The 21,585-nt window shown below is 37.1% G+C and overlaps 1 protein-coding gene across 2 annotated transcripts in view; it reads left to right on the top strand.

The window, feature by feature from the left end:
- The first annotated feature begins 4,026 nt into the window (after positions 1–4,026).
- The window catches only part of SEMA3E (semaphorin 3E), a 260,934-nt gene continuing 243,375 nt past the window's right edge, over positions 4,027–21,585 (top strand). The window contains exon 1 of one of the 2 annotated variants that reach the window (XM_068550460.1): positions 4,027–4,679. In XM_068550460.1, coding sequence (XP_068406561.1) covers positions 4,565–4,679 — 115 coding nt within the window. In that variant the 5' untranslated portion in view covers positions 4,027–4,564. The remainder of the gene's footprint in view (positions 4,680–21,585) is intronic. The other variant, XM_068550461.1, reaches the window with a different exon arrangement.

Genomic DNA, 21,585 nt, shown 5'->3' with positions numbered 1-21,585 from the left:
TCTCATCCCATTCTAAAAGTGACATAGGGAATCATGTTACCTCTTACTTAGCCCTCAACTATCTGCATCTCTCTCTGGCTGAAATAAGTTTTAGTGATAGATAGGAAGGAATACAATATCAGTGACTTACTGATGCCATATGTTTGTCTAAGAACCTGTTTCCCAAATCACAGTAAGTAAAGTGTGTGCAGTTCGTTAAGAGAGACTATGTATGCTGTGGTAATAAATAAACCAAATAGTTTAACATATGTTTACTTCCTGCTTATATTAAATTTGCTCTGGGCCTGGGTAACTTTCCAGGACAACTGTCCCCAGTATGGTGATTCATAATTCAAGATGGTTCAGTCTCATAGTTTCACCATTTCAGTGTAAGGCCTCCTCCAGGACTTGAGAGAGACAGAAGAATTGCTTAGGAGTATTTCACTGCCTCAGCCTAGATGTGATACACGTCACTTCTGCTCACATTTATTTGGTCAGAAATTGTCACATGGCTTAACATAACTGCCAAGGGGCTGAGAAGGGTAGGCTTCCATATTTATCTCCTGTCTTCCTGGGTAGGAAGAAAAGAAAGAATGGATATTCTCGAGGCCGTTAGTAAATACTGTGTCCCACAATATGTGAGATAATTTTAAGTGGTGCAGAGAATAAACTTTTACAATTTTTGCTTGTCTTCCACATGTGTTTGAAAAATGTAAGTAGCACACTATGCCTATGAGGTCATGGCTTCGTTTTATATAAATTTAAACTTTAATTGCAGACACTGTGTTCTTATGATGAAAATGGTAAAAAGTGCCAAACAGATGTCTAATGTTTTAATAACACTGACCTAAAAGAACCACTCTAAAACTCAAATTTTAGTACGTAAAACTTTAGGTAAACTGGGAGTACAAGGTGGGGCATTAGAATTTGCTCTTTTAGCAAATACCCTATACCCTTCGTGATTCAGCAGCAGATAGTCTTGGACCACATGCTGGGAAGAATTGTTTCAGAGGCCAGTTGTTCTTCTGCTGTTAAAATTGGGGAACCAGGGACAGAACCCACCATGGGGGAGCCTGGAACTCCTGATAAGTACTCAGTTCCCCTTGTTTTTTTTTTTTCTCACTACTGTGTTGTGACACTAACCACAAAGGGTTAAGGTTTTGGACAGAAACATTTGACCTGGCAGGCAGTACCTTCAGAGCTGCCATTTTCCTTCTTACCTGGCTTTCCATGTTGTCTAAGGTTGTTCAAACTGGCAGTCTCACTCCTCTCAGATCAAATATAATAAAATCAACAGATATTATTGCTAGTTCCAAAGCTCTTTCATTTACTGAAGCTCCTCGTTCACTGTTGGTGGTAAGTCAGTTTTGTTATTTAATTTTTTTTTTTCCATTTCCATGTTTTCTAAGGGAGCCTAGAAATCTCTCCCAAGGAGGGTGACTTTGATGTCCTGATTTGTCTGTAGTAGTCTTGGCTGTCTGTGATTATTAATAGAAGGCTCTTTTACTTTTAAAAAATGTTCTGTTTGGATGATAACGTATATGGTGACCCTGTTCCTGAGAATTCTTCTTCTTTTATTTTATGATGTGAATGAGTGATTTGGTCCCAAAGACCCTTCATTCCATTGCTAGTGGCTAGAGCCACATGCGGGTAGCTGAAGCTATGGTTAGTTTTTTTTGTTTTTTTTTTAAACATTGTTTTATGTTCACTTTTCTTTCAGTTACTTTCAACTTAGGAGAGGTGATACAGGTTTTCCATTGATAGTAATTTATAAAAGTTTTACTCTTTTTTTTTTTTTCAATTTTATTTATTTATTTATTTATTTATGGCTGTGTTGGGTCTTCGTTTCTGTGCGAGGGCTTTCTCTAGTTGCGGCAAGCGGGGGCCGCTCTTCATCGCGGTGCGCGGGCCTCTTACTGTCGCGGCCTCTCCTGTTGCGGAGCACAGGCTCCAGACGCGCAGGCTCAGTAATTGTGGCTCACGGGCCCAGTTGCTCCGCGGCATGTGGGATCTTCCCAGACCAGGGCTCAAACCTGTGTCCCCTGCATTGGCAGGCAGATTCTCAACCGCTGCGCCACCAGGGAAGCCCTATGGTTAGTATTTTTAATAGTCATTTTGGGGGGTCATCATCTGTATGTTCTGTAGAGACTAGAGAGATAGGTAGAAGGACATAGAAAGGAGTTAAAGGGAATAAACAGTAGAAGGACATAGAAAGGAGTTAAAGGGAATAAACAATGACATTGATGACTGAGGGATAAACCAAAGCACATTTCTGAGGAACCCAAAGGAGCTCATTATTCTGGCCCAGACTTCAAAAGGTCCTAACCTTATCTGAAGGATGACATGTAAACACTGAAGATGAATCTTGGTGTATAGCCATATGTATGTAACTAGCATTCATAACATTTATCCCTGCATCAAGATTTCATGGTGTGAATTCTGTACCCTAATGAAATGGTTGTAATGTCTTACATTGCCTCAGTTCCTTACTAGGGTTAGGACAGGCTCTGCACAATCTTAAGTGGACTTTCAGTTGCATGAGTGTAGCCACGTATTTGTAATAAAATTATTTGCATCACATTTACTTTTTCTGGAACCCTACCATTAGATAACACATGTAAAAGCTGCTATTTACTTTCTAGTTATTTCAATTCTGGAAGAAAGTAAAAGAGGATTCCAAAGGTATATTACAGCACACTTAGAAAAACCTTTAGGTCTGTAGCTCATCAGACTGGCTTTTAAAATATGCAAGCACCTACAGAGACCACCCCAGGTTAAAAGTATCTAAATACTTCATGGTACTTTACTCTTAAATAATGTTTAGAGTTTGTTATCTTTTGTAGACCTTGGAAATCCAATTATTTATAATATCCAGTGACATTTACATTTTGCTAAATATACTCTGCTTGTAATAGAACGTATTGTGCTTAGGAAAATGGGTAGAGAATGCCTGGCTCTACATTTGCTTATATATGATGCAAAATACCAGGGTAAACTGTGTTATCTTTTTGTTATAAGTACATGATTTTAAAACCATAATTCTCAAGAGGTATCCTTAATCATTACCATGTAAAATGCAGAATGAGAAAAAGTTAGAGTTGAAACCATTTGTTGACCATTTAACTTTAGGCTATCAAATCAAATATCCATTCAAGTTTATTGGTATCTTAAAATAATACCATTCATTTCCATGCCAACAGCCACAGAGTGTTTGGTTTAGTTTTTGAGACTGATTGAAAGTAGATTGTAAAGTTGACCTATTGTGTTAAGCTTATTTACACAAACATAGTGTCTTGGAAAATAAACTCTGGAAGTGCATAGCAGTTGAATCCCAAGGTATTTTACATCCCGAGTTTTCTAATGTCTACTTTACTGAGATCTGTCCCATACAGAATCTCAAGTTTACCATAGTTATCTTATGTAAGAGAAAAATCACCTTAAAAGTTAATTATTCCAAAATTTGAGATGAAATTTATGACTTGCTTATAAAGAAGAACTTGCTTTTAATTGATTTGAAGAATTTGCCTATGCAAAATAATTTGTTAGTTTTAACATATCTATGAAACAATCAGATGACAGTTTTTCAGATTCTTGAAACGCTTTCCTTACAAAAGTTGAAAATAACATTTCTAAGATGTAATCAGTACAAAAAGCCAAAAATGTGAAAAAAAAAATACAATTTCAGTGGAAACGCAAAAAAAATCAATTTGGGTACTGGATAGTGACAAATAGATTGTTTAAAATGAATCTGTATTTATTCAAGGGTTAATCTTGATGAGTGAACATTTAAAAGCCCTTCCTGATACTCCATCCTCTTCTGTTATTCTTAAGTAAGCAGCCTATGATGTATCATTCTCCCTCCTGATTCCTCTTTCCCATCAAAATGCGAACTTCCCTGCTGTCGCTGAGTGACGCGGGGCCAATAATACTGGGAGGGCGGGTAGGGCCGAGGGCACGTGCACCAGAAACACTTCCTAGAAACAGCAAGTACGCTGCTCAACCCTGCCTGAACTTTCCCCGAAAACACAGCTCGCTGACAGAGCGGCATCCCTGCTGGGTGGATCCTGCAACTCCTAGAGGGAATGGCACTTCTTGTTTTTAATTAGCAAGGTGAAAGGTGAATTAAAACTAGCTGTTTGGCAAGTCAGTGCAAGAGGCTGACTTCTGAGAGGCTAGAACGAGCCAGAAGAGAACAGGAGCTCCACGGGGGAAGGCAGTGGGTGTACTGGGGTGGTTGTTTTTTTCTGAATGAACCGCTTGCAGAAGTGACTAAAAAAAAAAAAAATACAGTTTCTTCCTGAATCCACCGGCATAGTGACTGAAGAGAGCCCTAGACAGGACATGGCTCTGAAGACTCACTCCTTGGAATGTCCTCTTGCTCCCGGCTTATAAACAACTGTCCTGGGGAAAGGCAAGTTTTACGTATCCAAATACAGCCTGACAAATGGCACTTTGGAACTGTGCTTTCTGATGACAACGCGTTCGATTTCTGACAAAGCCTCTCTCGCACGCTGCGCCTGGAGGGGAGTCCTAAGTAAAACTCACCCCGCCTGAAAGTGAGGATCGCTGGCGGCAGGCAGGCAGCATGGCATCTGCCGGGTACCTCATCACCTGGCTCCTGTGGGGCTACTTGCTGGAGCTCTGGACAGGAGGTCACACAGCTGACACCCCGCACCCCCGCTTACGCCTGTCACATAAAGGTAGGTCACCTTTTCAGATCCTTTTGTTACAAAAAAATGAGAAAAAAATTAAAGTCATTTATTTAACGTTGATCTTTGGTCTTCCCAGACCCTTAACATACACCTGAAAAAAATGATTGCAACACTGACCGAAGCTTCTAAGTACCTCTAATGAATAGGTCATACTTAACCCCAGCTTAAAATAGTGTAAAATCACAGGCTAACTTTAGAGATGTTATTTTTGTCTTGTAAATATTAGGTTTTGTTAATAAGTTCACTCACTAGCAGACATAACAGAAGAGGGTAGGAAGCAGGTAGTAAAGAGCCTTGAGGGGCTGAATCCACCAAGTTAGCAAAGGGTATTTAAATACCAATTTATGCATTTTGGGAAGCAAGGACGTTGGGGAAGGACTGCAGAAATAGAGGTGCAATTGGTTTTCTGTTTTGTGTTGTCCATAATGGGGATGAGAGGAGGAAAAAAGAAAACTCCTGAGACTCAAAATGATTCCTTGCCCATGATAACAAAGTCATCACCGTGTAATTAAAATGACTAACAACTGTTATAAATGAGCTTTCTAGTTGAATTGATTATTAGACATTTTTTTAATGTGTGGCAAAAAAAATCTGTTAGCAATCCTTGTGAACTGATTAAAGTGTTAGATACTATTTACTAGCATCTATTCTTTTTAATGTAAATTCATATTGCTTAACTGAAGATCCATCTTTCAGAGAGCGCTTAAATATTTTATTCTGCAACCATGTCTTGTAAGGCAGCATTTAGTCATAAATGATTAAAAGGTAGCTTTTGCATCAGGACCAGTAAAAGCCAGTCATGAATAGGTTTGACGACTCTTCCTGTAAACAAACAAACAAACAAACAACAAACAAAACCCACACTCAAAGTGACTTTGCTGACTTAAAAGTAACTTGGAATAAATTTTCAGGAAAGAAGTATTTATTATCATTAACCACTGAGACAGATAATAGATGGAATAGTGAGAATTACATAAAAAACATTTTTCAGTTGTGTAAGCTTTTAAATTGTCCCCACTGTAGAAGGAAGTCTGTATTTTTAAAATATGAGTGTAATCTTTACCAGAAGGAGAAACAAAAAGGGAGGGCTCAAATTTATGACACAGTTTTTTTTTTTTTTAATTGACAATCATCAGTAGATTGGACTATAGAAGTTTCTCATTTTTAGAACAGCTGTAATCTAGGGGTATTTTCTTAGTTTAAATAGATTTCCTATAGTACTCCCCAGTAGATAACATAAATTTAAGAAACGCATTGACACTGAATTTGTAAAGTATTTAAAATATAGTGCCTAGAATTAGTATAATTCATTTGATTTGGGAAGATGTATCATGGTATGTATCAAAATACATATTCCTAAGAAATTAAGATCAAATATATCTAAATGTAAAAATTTGATGTGATGGAATATGGACACATAAGGATGTCAGGAAAAAAAACCATAATAATGGATTCTTTTTCTTAGGTACACAAACGGATAAGCTGCCAGTTTGGGCAAGCTGCCATTCTGCTATGCATGGTATCAACCTTTTATACCTCATTACTAGGATACTTGTTTTTTGATAGCTCAATATCAGTATGTTTCCAAAGATACCTCATTTTAATATTTCATTGGAGAGCTTCTGATTTAGTCAGTGCATACCGAAACTCTAATGCATAATGTTGTCATCAGTCTCGTCTTCACCACATCTCTCTTAGTCAAAGGAATAACTGTAATTGATTTTATGAGTCCCGTTAAGTGGTGTGGGAGGACCACTGCTAGAAGCTATGGGTACACTAGACAGAAAACTCCCGTAAGATTTCCTTTTGGCTTTTCTTAACCTTTTGATTTAAGGGCACTAGCTGAAAATGTGCAATATTGTGCTCTTATGCAGACAGTATAGAGTTACCTGAAAAGAGAATGTTCCCACTTGTTCAGTTTAGTTAGCAAAGTCAGCTAAGAGATCACAGCGGAGATGCAACCGGAAGCAACAAATGCCTCCTGCACCGCAGGTGACTCAGTGAAAGAGAAGCACAGGACTGCCTGAGCAGGGATATTCCATCCCTTCGATACAGTATGAACAGCACATTCACCTCTCTGCACTCGAGACTCAATGGACATTTTAGTGGTGTCCGAAAACTGGGGGCAGAATATTTTAGAGTATACTCTTCTGCTACCTTAAATGATATCCGAAATGGTACAATTTTAGTAGTGAGTAAATTAGGTGATTAGTATTATAAATGAGTGCATGGTCCTTAAAAGTAAGAGACACTACTTGTAAGTAATCTAGCAGCTCTGCACTGCTGCCTGACCCCCAGTGGAGAAAGCCAGTAGGCTCCCTGGAGGTAGCCTACTGGATGCATCCAGGGATTCATTTCATAGCAGTAGTCCATGCCATATTGGAGAAGGACAAGCATCTTTCTTATATCTTCCACTATCAAGATGGTGTCGGAGAACGCAAACCTCGTGTCACTTCCCAAAGAGGAGGAGAAAGTGTCAGTGTCGTATATTTACCAAGCTTGAGTTAAATTATATAAAAATATGTTCAGAAAAAAAAAAAATGCCCAGGAATTGCCCTTTTTCTTTCTCCTCCATCCTTCTCTAACTCTGGAAGTGGCGTGTTCTTAAACACAGCTTGAGAGGAGAAGACCATTAGGACCAAAAGGGAGAAAAGGCAGAGAGGGAGAGAGAAAAGGTAGAAAGTTGGGATCAGATGTGGAGCATGTTTGAGCTTACTCCTCTCTACTCTCCACCCACAGTGGATAATATTGAATTCCTCCCTCTTCTTACGGAATATCCACTCCACCCCAATATTAAGCAAATATGCTAACTTAAGGCAAGCCTTGTAGCTAAAAAGATGAAATATTTGCTCTTGTTGAGGCAATGCATATCTTTTAATGCATTTTATAGGTACAAGATAAATTGGGTTGACAAATAAAAACATACAAAGATAAAAATGGCAAGATTCTGCCCTGCCCTGTAAGAATTTTCAGTCAAGATTTGAGTCCAGATTAACTATATCAGACAAGAATGTTAAAATTTATGAACAGTTAAGAATTTATAGCCAACTTTATAGCCAGTACCCTAAAGAGGGTAGTTTGGGTATAATTCATACAAATTTATAATATTCTACTACAAGGATTTCTTTGAAAAGTAGCTATGCTCCTCATGACAGAAATGAAGGAAAGAGAGAAGAGAGGGAGAAGTGTCCTGGTGGATTCAGCCACTTCCCTCCGTTGAAGTCCATTCTCTCCTTATCTTTCACCATCCCGCATTAATGAGGTTACAGGGAAGATAAAAATAGCCTTCTTGATAATGGAGCTCAAAGAAGAAAAAAACAAATGAGGAAAGCCCATGTCAAAGAAGGAATCCCAATGCACGTGGAAAGCCCCAGAAATCCAATCGAGGGAGGCTCCAGATAGGGTAGGTGTTCAAAGACCCAGTGAGGAACTTCCCAATTGCAGAAGCCAAGGAGAATGGCTGATGATAAGCAGAGGATGTTCTCCCAGGATGTTTGATGAAAAGATAGCTAAATAAAGGCGTGAATATGGCAGAAGATCATTGCTAAAATATGTTGATATTATAAATGTAGATTTGAACATTGAATACATATCCACACATATAGAACGTGGGATAGCTAGTGTTAATTAGTCTATCTGTATTTGAATATTGTAACCAATTAAATACAGATTTGTCATAGTTCAGAAAGCTCAGATTTGAAGTCAGAGGTCTCCAGCTCTAATTCTTCCACTTATACTAATGGTAATTATCTGTGCCTCAGTTTCCTTAATTTGAAAGTAGGGGTAGTACTGGTATTTTCCCTGTATATCTCACTGGGTTTTTGAGAGGATCAAAATGGAACAATAATACTGTAAAAGCACTTTATAACCTAAAAATTATTTTATTAATGTTTCCTGAAGACTGATAGAAAATGAGAAGGTTAGAAGGAATCATGTCCTAAAGAGAAAAAACTCTTGGAAATGGCTTGAGTTTGGATATCAGTAAGTCCTAGAATGATGCTAGTATAGACGACAGCGAAACTTGCTCTTGCTTTGCATAAAATGTGTGATTTATCCTGATTGCATTCACTCCAAATCCCATTTCCATACCTTTGACCTCTAGTTATAATAGTTTAGAAGATAATTACATCATCTGTGCATTTTCCAAGATTCATGGCCAGTATTTTTGTAATAGAAGTGTGCATATATCTGTTTATTTTACATACTCACTTTTCACCACACATTTTAGAATTTTTTTCAGTTTACATTAAAAAAATTGAGATAGAATTCTAGAAGAGCGCAGTGATAAATAAGTTTTGAATGATCATCCTGGAGGCTGTGGTATTTATATTCTATCCAGGGCCAGTTTTATAAAGGCAGTGACTGAGCCAGTTTTTCGTGAACCAGCTCATAGCTTGGGTTTCTCAGCCAGTAACTAGGTATGATCAATGGTGACATTAGTCACACATCCCTGTGTGGTTAATAAATAAAAACTGGTCATAAGGCATGATTCATAAAGAAAGTAGTTAGATAGGACCCAGGGGTAAACACAAACCTTACTGCCCAGATCTCCATGAGGGGGAGTCAGTGAGAATTAAGTGGTGGATTTATTAAGAAACAGTTTATATTAAAAAAAAAATAAAAAGCCACTGGGTAACATGAAAGGAATTACAGTATGTTTTGTGGAGTTTAGTTTACACAGAATATACTTTCTATAGAGGAAGTCTATGTAAGGATTTTAGATAACAGTATTTTTTGTATTTTTATATCTGCTACATAGAAATATTGCTCGTGCATCACAGAAATGCATCCGGAGACACAAAAGCTTCCGAATGGTTCTATGAATTATTCGGTTGTTTTTTTTTTAATAAATTTATTTTATTTTATTTATTTTATTTTTGGCCGCATTGGGTCTTCATTGCTGCACGCGGGCTTTTCTCTGGTTGCGGTGAGCGGAGGCTTTCTCTAGCTGTGGCGAGCGGGGACTACTCTTCGTTGTGGTGCACAGGCTTCTCATTGTGGCGGCTTCTCTTGTTGGGAGCATGGGCTCTAGGTGCGCGGGCTTCAGTAGTTGTGGCACACAGGCTCAGTAGTTGTGGCTCATGGGCTCTAGAGTGCAGGCTCAGTAGTTGTGGCGCATGGGCTTAGTCGCTCCGTGGCATGTGGGATCTTCCCGGACCAGGGCTCGAACGCATGTCTCCTGCATTGGCAGGCGGATTCTTAACCACTGCGCCACCAGGGAAGCCTGAATTATTCGGTTCTTATCTGTATGTTGAGTATGACAGTGAGAACACAGTTATCTTTAGTATAGAAATAGGGTGAGGGAAGGTCAGAGTTAGGAAAAGCAATAAATGAACTGGGCCAATTTTGGACCAAAAAATAATTTAGTCACATAAAATCATTTCTTAAAAGTTTTGTGAGGACTGTGTTCTATCCATAATATAGAACCAGTGCTTGTTCTTGACTAAAAAATACATGCAACAGTCATGTTGTCACAATGGAATATTCTTGTAAAAATTTATGTTCCTATATTATTTTGCTGTCCATGTCAGATTTGTCATTTAACGAGGGTATTTCATAGAGACCGCCTATCTTTCTGTCTGGTATGAGATCACTTGGTGGCCCCAGTTCTACGACCACATAATAAAGCACCAAACATCAAATTGGTCATTGCTGGTGAAAATTATTGTTAACAATCTGCTGAGTCAGTTTTCTTTCATCAAAGATATCTACTGGAATCATCCTGGGGAGTTCTGAGTGGGAGAGCGTGCAAAGATTTACTCCTTTATCTTGTGTCTAAGACTCTTCTGTGGTTTAGTAGAGGAATTCAGTCTGCAGGAATCCAGAAACGGCACTTTGCATGCATGCATGCCCCTTCATACATAGCCACCGCGGTATTTAAGTGTTCTGGTAAGTTCAGTCTCAGAGAATTTAAAAGAAAACAAAACTGAAATTATACCGCTTACAACATTTTCCCAAAAGGTGCAAAGTAAAGATTTCAGTTATTCTCTTTGTTTCAATAGACAAGGCCAGATGCTGTTAGTAGTCTTTAGTACAACATATGACACTTTGGAATATTATATACATTGTACAAAGGATGATGATTATTTTAATAAAGAATTTTTTCACGGTATGGTTTTAAATAACATTTGAAGCATAAGGGAAACTATCAATGTCATTAGTTATTCCTTGGGCTTAAGCAAGCATTATTCTTTGTACTCATGATAAGGATGATGATGATAAGACTAGATATTTTATCAGCTGGATTTTCTGAACTGTGAAGGAAAAGGATATGTTAATACCCCATTTGAACCAAGTGTTACAATCTCTGATATTGGAGAACATTTTCTGTCAAAGAATGTGATGATTTCAAGAACAGAAATGTCTGTGGAATTGATAACTTGATTTCCTGTTGCCCTGGTGGTGGCCAAAGCAATTGATTACTCAAGAAGTTTTCAGCCTGCCTTGGGTCTAATACCTAGTTTAGGATATTCCCACCATAAGGCCCCATTGTCCTGGTAACCTTGACTCTATAACTAGTGTGGAAAAGGAAAAGAGAAATTCATGACTTGCCTGGTTTCTGGGGCTTAGAAATATATTTCTACTTCTGTCTTTAGTCATCACTGCTTTCTGCTCAAGGACTTAGCTCATAGCCTTGGCACAGTAGGTGTAGAAAAGTAGTTTAGGCCCAAGTTTTACAAAACACTCTCACATTCTAATATCAATAGCCTAAAAGCTCTAGACTTCGGTTGAGGCCTACCTAATCTGAATGTTGCTTCCGGCTGTACGACATGAGCAAGTTACTTATTTTCTGAGTATGAATTTTCTCATCTTTAAAATGGGGTAGTTTGCAACACCCTGAAAGAATTACATGAGATAATGCGAATTCGTGTGGTAAATACTTTAGCCTTAGGAAGCTTTTCATAAATTACTCCATGAATCAGAAGAGATCCAGGGAGAATTAGCCTACTCTGGTTCCCTTTTTTATTCTAAAAGCAATCATGAGTTAATTATTAACTTAACAACTTAAAATAAGGGAAAATCTTTAGTCATCAGTTTTTTACTTGAGAGCAAAGATTTTTAAAAAATGAAATCCAGCTCTTATTGGAGTAGATGACTAGAAGTAACTAGGGATATTGGTATCTCTCATGCTTGTAAGTTACTGTAAGATTATTTTGTTGATAATTTAGGGAAAGTTGGAACTTTATCTGATGGCACCTTGGAGACAAGAGACCAAAGCCATAAAATAAACAAAAGTCACTAACAAAGGTAATTGTAGGCCCGGCTTTGTAAGGCACAATAGAACAGATATTACTAAGACCAGATCACACTGTCAAAAGTTAAACCAGTGTCCTGTAAGCAATCAGCCCAACATGCATTGTTTGCTTTGAAAGAAAGCTTTCCATTCTGCCTTCCCCTGGACCCACACACAGGTAAGGTATCTGCCGCAGAGCATGGTTCCTTACCCTTAGTAAGTGTTCAATCAATGCTCATTGACTGGGTATATGAATAAAACAGAATGATTTAGAGCAGTGTTTTTTAAAGAAATGTCTGATTCCAGGGGTGGGGTGAGGAGTACCAAGGAAACTAAGGAATCATGAACAACTATTTATGGCTCCTTTGGTAAAACATACATGAAGAGGACGGCTGGGGCTTTCTCTGCCTATTCACCTTCCTTCCCCTCAGCGCTGCATTGTGTGAAGCAGCTGGGGCCACCACACACCCTCCTGACAGGTCAGCCATATTCTCTCATCTATAATCAGTCTTCTTTTGAAAAAAAACAAAAAAAAACTACTTGTTGATGCTCTCGTCATTCCTGGATGATCACCACAACGCCTTCCTTTTCTTCTCTTCTCACTTCTTTCTTTAACTTCTCCTCGGTGTTGTGTCACCACCACCCCACCTCTTTTTGTCTCCACCTTGCTTCTTTCCAAAGAGAGATTTTGATTTCTTCCCTACCTTAAGCCGAAAGTGAAATTAAAACATTTTAAGTGAGTGCTATCTATTTATTGGTCCTCAGTTTACCTGAGTATTTCTTTTGTTGTCTCATTCAACGAATAGAAGACATGACTTTTGAATGTAAAAGAAGTTTAACTGCGTTCATGAGGCATTCAAAATTTGTTGAAATTCATGACTTAGGAAATAATGAAATATGAAATAAATAGCTTATGAGCCACGTGGACAACTTGTCCTGTTTGTCTAGCCTGTGTTTCCAGTGGGAGGCTGATGTCCCCAGCACCATGGCAGTGTGGGGACTGGGAGGGGAGACTTAGGGTCCTGAGAAGGACAGAGCAGGGCCTGCCAGCCTGTTCCCTTTGTGGCTAAACTTGAGTTAAGTGTAAGAATATTATTTATATAAACCTATCTATTTCCATGTAGTTTTGCCTTGTTTTCTCTGAGTTAACGATTTTTAACTCATTGAAACCAGAATAGACAGGGGGTTTTGTTTACAGGATAGAGCAGAAGAGTAGCATCCCTAAGGATACGTCCCAGTGCTGATTTTAGGTGGCTGGACTCACTCCAGAACCAGAAAAGAACAACAGCAATGAAAATGGGAATAAAAAAGGGAGAAAATAAGGTCAGCTGGGGACAGTGACCTTTTCCCTCCTGACCAGTTTCCTCTCAGGAAATGATGGGAACCGAGGAGAGCTTTAAATTCAAAGCTCGAGATACACTGTGGAACTAAAGCTGAAGAGGAAATGTGCTGACAGCCTTGCATGTAGCTGTTCACTCCTGCTGATTACTTTTTTCCTAATCCTGAGTCAAAAATGTATTATGGTCCATGTGATTTCGGAGATCGTTTCCAATTCTAGAAGTGTTAGGACTCTTTTCTTCTCCTCACCAGACCTCCCAGTGTGTCTAGTTTCTCCAGAACACTTTGAACATTTTATTAGGAGACAGCATGTTCTAGTGGGAAGAGTATGTATGGATTCACAGTTTAAAAATCCCAGATTTGAATCTACAGCTTATCCTATTTGATGCCTATTATTCTTGCTAAATTATTGAACTTCTGAGGCTTCCTCTCCTCATAAGTACACAGAGTCTAATTTCTATCTCGTGATTGTTGTAGAAAATTGAAATGTACCGTGGAGATGTAGGATATTGTATAATAACGGCTTATAACATTCTCTAAGTTATGTAATTGTCTTTCACTGTATTTTAGGATCCTTGAGGGCAAGGAGTAGTCTTTTGGTGAGACCCTTGTGGACAGAATAAAATGACTTAATCAGATCATTCCTAAAGGCTGGGTGTTTAGTATCTACTGAAAAAAAAACAGAAGAAAACTTTCTCTTGTTGTTTTTGGCTCCCATGTCATGGTCAGAATGACAAAATAAAGGCTTATTTCTTTAAGAGGTAGAGCTAATGCTGAGTAACTAACCTGAGAGAGCCTTAGTTGAAGTTCACTGCAGAGGAGACGATGCTACTTGTGATTTTCTTCTGCTCTTCTTCCAGAGGAGGGGCAGGGAGGAGGTTGAGCTGGGATTAAGCCAGTGCTGTACAAAGTGTCCTGGTCTGGCAGCATCCGCATCCCCTGTGAGCTACTGAATTAGGTTTACTGAGTCAGTAATTCTGGGGCTCAGGAATCTGTGTTTGAACAAGCCCTGCAGGGGATTCTCAATGCACATTCGAGCATGAGAAACACTGGGCTAAGTGTTTGGGATGTTGCTACAAAGGAGCCTCACTTTCATATTAACGTTTTCATTTCTTTCCCCCCTTCAGATCCATCACCCAGGCTAAGGTGTCATTTATTTAAATTTCCAAATTACAGCCTTGGTCTTCATACATATATTTAAATTCATAAATATCTAACTATTATACCATTCTCTACCTATTATTTTTTCTATTAGGTAAGATATATGTATAGTGTATATAGTTATTGATAATAATTTAACATATAAATTAAATTTGTTTTTAATGATTATTCGTGGTGTAAATTGTGACACATGGTGCTATCATCGAGTTCAGATAAGAAAACATTTAATGTTGATGGACTGTGGAAAAGCATTTTGTAAGATTCCAGGTGTCCTTTACCTCTCAATGGGAAGTTTTCTTGGACTAATGAAGTTAGCTGCACTTCATTCCTCAGCTACACATCCTAACCTTTCCCTTAAGGGATACAGAAGTTTCTATATCTTTTTAATATTTATTCATTCAATCATTCACTTATTCCATGACTATTTGTTGACCTTCTTCAATGTATTAGATACTGAGCATCATGCTAGGAATTTTAGAATAAAAAACGCAGTTTTCTAAATGAAATGTGGTATCCTGGGTGGTATCCTGGCACAGCACAAGAATATTAGGTAAAAACTAAGGAAATCTGAACAAAGTATGGGTTTTAGTTAATAGTAATGTGTCAATATTGGTTCATTAACTGTGACAAATGTACCACACTAATGTAAACTATTAATGATAGAGGAAACTGGGCTTGGGTATATGGAAACTTTCTATACTAGCTTCACAACTTTTCTGTAAATCTAAAACTATTCTAAAATAAGTTTATTAAAATACACACACACACACACACACAGTGCCTCTACCCAAACCCTTTCTCCAAGAAGCTTAAGGTCTAGTTGTAAAAAGAGACAAGTCATGATAAAGCAGGATGTTTTTTATACATACTAAAGGTTAGAACAAAGTGCTATGGAAACATAGAGTTGGGAATGAAAAAAACAGAGCTCAGCCTTGGAGATGAATAGGAGGAGACCGGGTAAGAAGCAATAAGCAAACTATCTATATGTCTTAGGCTGTCTTGCCACCATGCCTGCCATCCTTCCACTGCCATCCCCTCTGCATACAATGCACTGTATCCTCCTAGAAATACAGTTAGCCTTGAATATCTAATTAACTGAATTCCATTGTATTCATAGCTTTACTACTGGTAGAATCATGAATGCTCTTTACTCATGTTAAGTTGGCCTCATTTCTATATGACTTTAAGGAATTGTCATTTTCTTTGTATGACTAATATATGATTAATGCACATTCATGGGTAGATTTTGAAAGTTTTGAAGGCAAGTAGGTTGCATTTTATTGTTTGAATCCTTAGAATCTAACAAATTTAAGGTACTTAATAAATTTATCTTACCTATTTCGCTTAATGTAGAGAATTTCATTATGTCTCTTCACATTAGTATTACCAATCTTAATTCTTTTGTCCGATGCCACATGTAGCTAGATTCCTAAAAAAGATGACAGAAAATGAGCTGATGGAAATCAGGAAAAAAGATGGGAATACTTCTCTTCTGCCCCTGCTCCAAAATGTTAGGCCCTAGTTTGGCTTCAGGTTTTGTTACAAAAGCTATGATGAGAAATCCAGAACGTCTACAAAATTTTTCAGAAAATATCCATATTTTATCGAAAGAGAGTGTGAAGCTTTTGCAGAGTGGTTTGAGTTCATCTGGGCCATTACATGATCAATGTCCCATTTCAATCTCCTTTTCTTCCCATTTGCCCCTGCTGTGATCTTCCAATGTCCAATGTAGCATTTCATTCATGTCTAGAGTGATGAACGATGAAGAGAGACAACTAATGCATGAAGTCAGTGACAAAGCAGAAAGCAAAGGGGGGGCTTTGAAAACGTAGCAACGTATCCTACACCATTGTTTTTGAGGAATGCCCTAAATGACCAAAAGCAAGAATGCTTTTTGTTTTTATCAGTTTATCCCTGTGAGAAGGTTGTTTTACGAATAATTTGACCATGCTGCCTTTTTGTTTTGTGAATTTATCATTTAAAAGCGTAACTGTAGGTGATGATATTGTGAGAAGAATAAGCAATAGTTACCAGTTTTATAATTATGGTTAGTTATTGTAAGGTATTTTCCAAACCAAGTTAATTGGGAAAGAACCAATGAAAAATTTACCTAAGATTTTATTATGTATAAGCCTTATAAAAATTGACAATATATTTTGAAATGTTGTATCCTTGAGTGTTTTGTTTTGTTTTTAGCACCGTATGAATTCATCAGATATGATACACCTAACATAAAAGAGGAAATTAATGGACATAAACAGAAATGTTATAAGTAAAGTTAATTCAGGAGAAAGCACACATTTGTCACTGCCCCTTACTACTCTAAGGAGAAAATAAATATGGAAATGGGAGGTGCTTGATTATTTTATTTTTAGAAACTAAATCCAGTTGTCAAAATCAATGTGTAGAAAATAAGATCATTTTGATTGTTTTAAGCAAGGCAAAAATATATGTTTTGTAAAGAAAACATTAGGAAAAGTAATGGAAAAGAAAAATTGAAATAGCTCTATCATTATTGATGAAACTGATATAGCTAATTTTTCCTTATCAAAAGCAAAGTAAAAAAAAAAAAAAGAAAAGAAATGCAAAAGAAATTTCAACTTTGACATTACCACAATGCATAAATGCTACACATATTTCAGGTCAGATGAATGATATCTGACGGATACTTTACAATTGCTTAGAATGTGTACTAGAATATTGAGCTTGCTGGCAGTTTAAGGGTCTGCATAAACTTGAGTTAACCATATGGTGTATTCTTAGAATAGTCATACCACCCCATGTTTAAACTTTAAAAAGAAAAAAATATTTTTTTCAAAGTCAAATGTTAGAATTTTAGTTGTTGGCATGTTCAACTACCCATATAATTGCACCGTCCCATTAATAAAGGAACACAGAATACTCCCTTTTTGTTCATCCAGAATGAAGAAAAAGAAAAGATAGGACTTTGAAGTACTGGAATGGATATGATGAGCCACGCAAAAATATCAGTTTTATTACTATATTGTTCCAGTTATGGGAAGTTAATATGTTCAAACTTCAACACCTTAATATATTTTGACTTCCTAGTAATTCCCCAAAGTAAAATTCCCTTGCAATAATATTTAGATAACCATAGAAAGAAGAAAAGTATTACAGTTAAGTCAATTATACTTATAATTAAAAGACTATAATTGTATCTTTGTCATTATAATTCTCAGAAATAAGACAAAAGTTATGTACTGGGCACTGCTTTTGACAGATTTTTTTGCCAAATGTTTTTTACTTGCTCCAAAATGTGTATTCCCAAACTGAAGCCTGACATATTTTAGGATTGTAGAAGAGTTTTTCATATCTGGAGAAAAAATTGGAAGTCTCTAAGGCTTCAATAAAATTGAACAAGAATAAAAATGAAAAATAAAATTAGAAAATTGATACTAATGAGACAGTCCACATGCAAATCAAGCAGTAATCACTCAGAAACACATTAGATGCCTATTATCATATAGGTCTCAGGAGATGTAAAATAAATAGAATACTAGGATTTTATTATATGCAGTTATGCTTTGGAATATGTGATTATGTTTACTATGCATTTACATTTCTATATTAGTGGAATATGTGACAGCAATTTTTTTTTTAGATTGGAAATGCCATTTGTCCTTTTTAGTCTGCTAATTTATACCCCCTACGCAGTTAGAACAGACATTGATATTGCTTAATTTTTGAATGTCCAGAATACTGGTAATATGAGAAAATATATACAGAATTTGTCATTGGTTAAGTTTTGCTCTTGATGGAATAAAACTCTTGCCAGCAAAAGCAGTGCTGGAGGAAGCAGTCTCCCCGTGAATGGTTTGTGCGATACTGTAATTTGGTTGCTGACAGCACTGCTGCATTTCACTTCTCCGGCTCCCCCAGCTAGGCTCCAAGTTTCCATTCACACTGCTAGCCACTGAAATTTCCCTTTGTCTTAACTGAAGATTTTTTTCCTCTTCACAAATAGGCCCAGCTGCTACTGCAGCCGGTTGCCCACACTCCCCCATACCGCTCTTGCTGAGGATGGCAGCCAGAGTAAAGAATAACAGCTGGGATTGGCTTACTTTGGCATCTAAATAATTTGGGGTGGGTCCATTCCTAACTTTATTATTTCATTTAATTTGCTAATCTTTCCTTCTGCTGAACTTTTAAAAAATTGGCAAATGATGTTTTTCCAAAATGTTTTCCTCATCTGGATGTGGCTCTTTTATACCTGGCTGCCGAAAATGATTCATTTTGCACATTGTTATTTTTTCCACTTCTGGGCACCATTTAGAAAACAAATGCAGCAGAAACTAATTTATTTACGTGATCTTGGAAAAGTTACTTAACTTTTTCTGACTGGAAGAGGTGGGTGATAAATAGCACCTATGTCATTGATTGTCTTTGATAAGGATTAAATGAATGAACATTTGAACCATGTAGAACAGTGATAGAAAGGCAAAGAAAGAGAGAGGGAAAGAGAGCAGACGAGAGCACATGAAAGCAAGAGTGGAGCAAGAAGGAGGGGAGTGAGAAAACGAGGGAAGGAAAGGAGGAAGGAAAAGGGAGGGAGGGAGGGAGGGAGGGAGGAATCATTGCTGGAACGCAGAAAAACCAATAACTCTACTTACTCAATTAAGGCATGTATTTGGCACTTAGCATTTTATATATCTTATTCCATGTTCCTTCCCCCCAAAATCAATAATTAGGAAAAGACTGGAGTTTAGGAAAGCTTGTGGAATTTTACCCAAATCAGAGAATTTTATTGAAGGTGGGAATTTTAGTGACTTAATTGTATCTGTGGCATCCGGACAGGTGGTCAGACACGTTTTTTCATTTGAATTTGTACATCTCATGGAAAGGGAAATAACTGCCTGATAAGAAGGTCCGTTCCATTTTTGACTGTTCTGATAAGGAGAAAGTGTTTACATACCTAATCCCAAATCTGACTTACTGTATCTCCCACGTTTTAGCCTTGGTTCTTTCCACTAATGCCATAAGGTCATAAGTCATAACAGACCTCCAAATGTTTCAAGATAGTTCTCATGCCCTTTGGTCGTGGGTGAATATTCCTCATGCCATGTTTGTCCTGACTGATACCAGCATTCTGATCCGGCGCCTCTTTGTTAATTTCCGCCTTAAAATCAAGCACCACAATCAATACTCAAGAGATCCCTGACTTGGTCACAGAATTGTGGTGCTAACTGGTGACTTTATGTATTAAAGCCACCTGAGTTGACAGCAGCTTATTTGACAAATATGCCAGCCTTTTGGTTTGTGTTGAAATGACTGTCAGTTTTTCCAAGGGTTTTTCACATAGACTCTAAGCCAGCTCTTTCCTTTATTTCACACGTGTGGTTTATTTGTTGAAGTTAAGGAAAACTCTCTCCTACCCTCTCCAGTGTAGAATGTGGCTCAGAGCAGAGTAACAGCATGTGGTGCCCTGGACAAGGACGTGGGCTCTGGAGTGAAACATTCCTAATTTCAGACTATTTCTGCTGTTGTGTGTTCTCACTTAATTTAACATCTGTGTCCACATTTATTGTCTTTAGGAAACTAGCTAGTTAGGAAAGATGAAACTTGCATTCGTTGTAGAAATTCTTTTATTTTAAAATTTAAAACTACACATTGAATGGGCTCGTTCTAAAATGTCAGTATTTGGAAGAAGTGTAATGCACATAAAAGACAATTTTTAAATTAGAATATATAAAATGTATGCTTTTGGCTTTCAGGGATGGTGTACACCAATAAATGTAATTGCTGATTTTCTTTATAAATATAAAATAATTTGTATAATTATAGTAAATGAAAGGTTCATTTGAAATTCTTTAATATGAAAAAATTAAACAGTCTTTCTTCACTGCTAAAATAAACAGGAGACTTTTAAATGTCTTAACAATTTTTATTTAAAAAGAATCTGGAATGGTCACCACAACAGAATGGCAGAATTAAAATACCATCATAGCTGTGATTGCTTAATTTTGTAACTTTAATTTGCTGTCATTTTGTAGATTTGCCAGTCTCTCTGGGTATTTGTAGAATGTCCTGTGATTTGAAAAACGAGGCATATGATTTTTCAGAATAATTTTTTTCATTAACTCCTTGTAAGTCAAATGGTAAGCTCTAGAAAAATAATTCTGCAGAAGACTTTATATGTTAAAAAATAAGCATCATTAAAATTAAATTTTAAAAAACCTGTATATATATATATATATATATATATATATATATATATATATATATATATATATATATATATTTTTTTTTAAGCCAAACTTACTTGTTCCGTTCTTGTTATAGGATTAACTTTATCAAATGCTCTTTTCCTATATCACTGTATTAGTTTATGACCTGTTTACACTTTTTTGAATGTAGAGGAAGAATGACTCTAAGAATAGCGCTGAGTCAGGTGGTCATCGAGTTCAAAGAACACTATATATTCAATCAATTTATATGCCTGGTCCCACTAATGTTTTTATGGTCCATCTGCTTTATTACAGTAGCCTCCTGACTGATATCTTACTGTCAATCCAATCTACTCCTCATTGGAAGAGTAGATTGGACAAATGGCATTTCCAATCTACTCGTCATATCTTACTGTCAATCCAATCTACTCTTCAAATTTTCACCAATCTACTACAAGCAGAGTCATCATTAAAAATGCAAATCTTACTCGTTTCAACTCCCCCCAATAAATCTTTAATGGAAGAATAGACATGGATTTTTAGAGAAAACACACTCCTGTTGGCATGGTACACTAGGCTTTTTGCGATGTGAACCCTGTTTACTTTTCCCCTTCTTTTTGCTTTGCATCGTTTTTGAGTTCCAGTCTTCAGTGATACTGAGCTCCATGATTTTCTGGCCACCTGTCAAGCTTTTTCTTGCTCTGGACCTTTGTATATTGCTTCTTCGTAGAATGCCTTTTCCTTTTGTCTCCATTCTCCCTTCCTGTGCTGCTTACTCTTAATGTCTGCTCATTTTTAGGACTCAATTTAGACGTGGTAGGCTCTTCCAGTCATCCTTTAACCTCCACAGTACTCCATGCATACTTTACAACAATTATTTACTGTATTACAATTGTCTGTTAATCTATTAAGTTCACTAGGATGAACTCATTAGGAGTAGGGACAATATTTTATTCATCACTATGTCACAAACACA

Source organism: Eschrichtius robustus, chromosome 8 (assembly GCF_028021215.1).
Source record: "Eschrichtius robustus isolate mEscRob2 chromosome 8, mEscRob2.pri, whole genome shotgun sequence".
Taxonomy (NCBI): Eukaryota; Metazoa; Chordata; class Mammalia; order Artiodactyla; family Eschrichtiidae; genus Eschrichtius; species Eschrichtius robustus.
Note: the sequence above shows the minus strand (reverse complement) of the source record. Positions and strands in the feature narration are given on the sequence as shown.